Source organism: Plasmodium inui, assembly GCF_000524495.1.
Source record: "Plasmodium inui San Antonio 1 unplaced genomic scaffold supercont1.13, whole genome shotgun sequence".
Lineage (NCBI taxonomy): Eukaryota > Apicomplexa > Aconoidasida > Haemosporida > Plasmodiidae > Plasmodium > Plasmodium inui.
Window position 1 is genome coordinate 462854 of NW_008481847.1, and position 3533 is coordinate 466386.

General features: G+C 34.3%; 1 protein-coding gene across 1 annotated transcript; it reads right to left on the bottom strand.

The window, feature by feature from the left end:
* Nucleotides 1–2713: 2713 nt before the first annotated feature.
* C922_03297 (hypothetical protein) lies at nucleotides 2714–3040 on the bottom strand (the record flags this gene model as incomplete). Its single annotated transcript, XM_008818889.1, has 1 exon — nucleotides 2714–3040. One exon carries the CDS (start codon nucleotides 3038–3040, stop codon nucleotides 2714–2716), a length of 327 nt encoding a protein of 108 aa, XP_008817111.1.
* Nucleotides 3041–3533: the final 493 nt, after the last annotated feature.

Consider the following 3533-nt stretch of genomic DNA (forward strand, 5'->3'; position numbering starts at 1 on the left):
CTCGAGATTGCTCTTAGCATGTTTACTATTAACCTGCAAGAGAATGTTTTCCCACTCTCTGATAAGAATATTTTAAATGTTCTCTATTGGTTGTCAATTTGCGATATTCAATTTGTATATCTATTTGTATGCGCATGGAGGAAGCCTTCTATGAAAATTAGAAAGAAATTTAGAGGAAGCATGAACCGCCACCTAAGGGAAGAGATAGGCGCATCCCCTGTTCAGATAAGAATATAACAGGCATTCAGTGGTTTGAAGGAATCTTCTGGTGTATGTTTTCTTTACTAAAATGGACTCTTCACTATAATGATAGTATATGAGCAGGCATAGCCCGATTCTTTATAATCTCTCCAGTACTTGTTAATTATGTTGTGTATAAACTATTATCCGTAAAATTATATATGGTCAACTGCTGCTTATGTATGAAGAATAGTGGCATCCGGCTTAAATGTGATTATTAGGAATTAGGGAGGATAGGTTAAGCGTCTATTAATATATTTTATTTGTGCGCGTTAATGTAATTATTAATGGAAGTATCTATATTTATTTAGGAGGAATTTTTATGAATCAGTCCATTCATGCAGGGTGGTACTGGCATCTTATGATGCATAGGAAGAGTTTTCATTCTTTCCATTAAATATTTTCTAGAGAAGTATGAGTCTCTTTATCTAAGCTGAGAACTGACAAAGTCAATATGAATACTGTACGGAGCCGCTACTGTTCCTTACTGTGGAAAGGGATTCTCAAATGAGGGGTAATGCCCTTGGTATATGTATAAAGTAGAGGGCGAAATTCTGGTAGTGATTTTAAGATAGGTTTCCCTCTAAGAAGTGGATCATATTAAAGGAGATATTCCTAATGTGCTATTATGATCTTGCACGTACATACTGTATAAATATGCATCTGATTTAGGGAGGACATCCCATAAGTATTAATGGACACGATTATGGGCGTTCATGTCTGTACTTAATAATTGTAATATGTAATAATACAATTTTAAGTTGTATGCGTCAGGACCCCTGTTTCTATAATTATATTGGAATCTCATTTTATGTCTTGTATTATCAGTATAGGAGCATGAATAATGTCTTTGGGATATATTTGAGGATTAATGAAGGAATTAGGCGTTATGGAACACAGGATAAAGAATATGTACATTTTAATTTTGAGCGGGACATATGCTCAAAATGGCAGACCATTTGACAGGATTTGGGACTTTTCTCTTAACTTACGCTATAAGGAATCTATTTAGATATGGTCTATGTCAATTTAAGGAAACCAGAGAACGGGATACTCTGAAAGCATGTAGATCCTAATGATAAGTCATAGTATAAGAATTTTATTTCCAGAATAGATTCGGAGTGATTCCAAAGGAATAATCCCACCTATTTAGCCCATTTATATGAAGTTATAGAGTAGATTCAGGTTCGCCGAATGCATTGTAATTAGAATTAGTTATAATATGGTGTTCTTTTTTGAACACTGCAAGACGAGCTGTGTGTAATTTGAAAAAGTAAAAAGATGCTCATAGGTTTCCTCAAATGGAACGTCTCTATCCGTAGTGTTAACTGTGCTTGAACCCGAACTGAGGAAAGTATAGAAGAATGGGAGAAATGACGAAGAAGCCAGTCGCTTCTTAGAGTGATCCTTACATGTAAATTTCGGTAGATGTTAATAAATTTCATAAAGAGCCTTTTAATAAGAGGAGGATATTTATAGGAAGAAATAGTAATTTTCAACTATTTGGTAATTATGTAGGAGAAAGAGATATAAATGAGAAAAAAATAGACTTCATAACTATGCTGCCAATACATCAACTCTCTACAAATCATATATAAGGGCTTCGACGCCATAGCCAGTACATGTAGTTGAAGTAACTATGAACAAGAACTATTAAGCCTTATGACGCTTCTGTTTCTTTTCTTAAATTATAGGAGATTGAGAGTGTGTACATATGAAGAGAAGGCGTAGCACTTTGTACATGTAATAGTGATCGTGTAAGAGGCCGAATTTTCCTGAGAAGATCGTAACAATAGTATGAATAATGAGAAGTATATGAAAAGATGAAAGGAAACATGCGAAGAGGAGTGACACCGCGTGACTCGACGAGACGAGTACAAGTGAACAGAGAACAGTGCCTAAGAAAATTTTCACAGAGAGGGAATCCACGCGAAAAACACAAAGTGAAAACGGGTGGAGACACCAACAGTGAAATATATGAGGAAATGTTGACAGCGGCTATTTCTGCATCAGATAAGGGGATACTTCATTGCGAACTTCCATCTCTTTTAATGTATACCGGATTTTTCACAGCTAGGGAGAAATATATGTAGGTACGGAATTCCTTACATATATTAATTGGTGTGATGAACCTTCTTTCGTTTGCATTCAGCGCTATCGTTTCAATTACAGAATCAGAAATTTTATTCGTTGCACTAGCACATAATGTCTTAAGATATCCGCTTGTGATTTTATACATGAAAGTATATAATCATTTAAAATGTATTTACTTCTTTTTTAGGTCTTAACAGCCTGTTTAAAATCTATCTTTCTTTTGTACAAATATAACACATTTTCTCTTGTAAATTGCGGAGAACTTACCACGTTCGGCGTCCTTACAGTTAGTGTTAGCTATTCTTTCTCGTTGTATTTCACGTTGTAATTATAGAGGTATTAATCCTGACCAGATGTGTCATTACTGGTCAGAGGTCTGTCATGGAAGTTGTGTTTTTTCTTGTATATTCCCCGTCACCTTTATTTTACACATGGGGATTATAGTTTTCTGGATTGTTTTACTCACATAAATTGGATTTATTTTATTTTTGTTTCTTTGATGATTGTCATCAAAGGGGAAACAGGAATAATTTTTTAATTTGGAAAAATCTTCCCCCTTTTTATATATAACGTTATTTAGACTGTAGGGGGACTCAGTAAGAGCATAATCATTTCGATCATCTGGCGTCTTAATGCGCGGATAATTTGCGGCAGAGTATTCTACGTAATTCCACGGTTCATGATTTACCAATCGCGCGTAACTCATTTCCTTAAAAGAAAGAAAGAATGAGATATAAAAACAGAATCATATGGAATTTGAAAACGAATGAATTGAATCAAAATAAAGAACAGAAAAATTAACAAATATTCGTAAATAAAATTAAGTTGGAAAGAAAGAATATGTCAATATACAAGGCACATGTGGCTGCGAATTATAACAGGTAAGCTCCGCGTGCATCTGCACATAACTGTATAAAAGAAATAACAGATTCAAAGGCATCGCGGTACTTTTCGGGGAGCAGCACGAATATTATGTGCCTATATTTTATGTTTTTTTTTTTGAAATATTATTCAGAAATCGCGATTCGCATTTAATTCAATTTGTTTGCCGATTTGGACTATCTTATTCTTAACTGGGAGTTTTTAGTGAACATAATCCCATGTCAGTTGTGATATGTATAGAAATATGCTCTCTTCCTAATCATTTCAAATTTATTTTTCCTTTTGACCAACTGAGAGATGTTTGTATATTCTAGAAT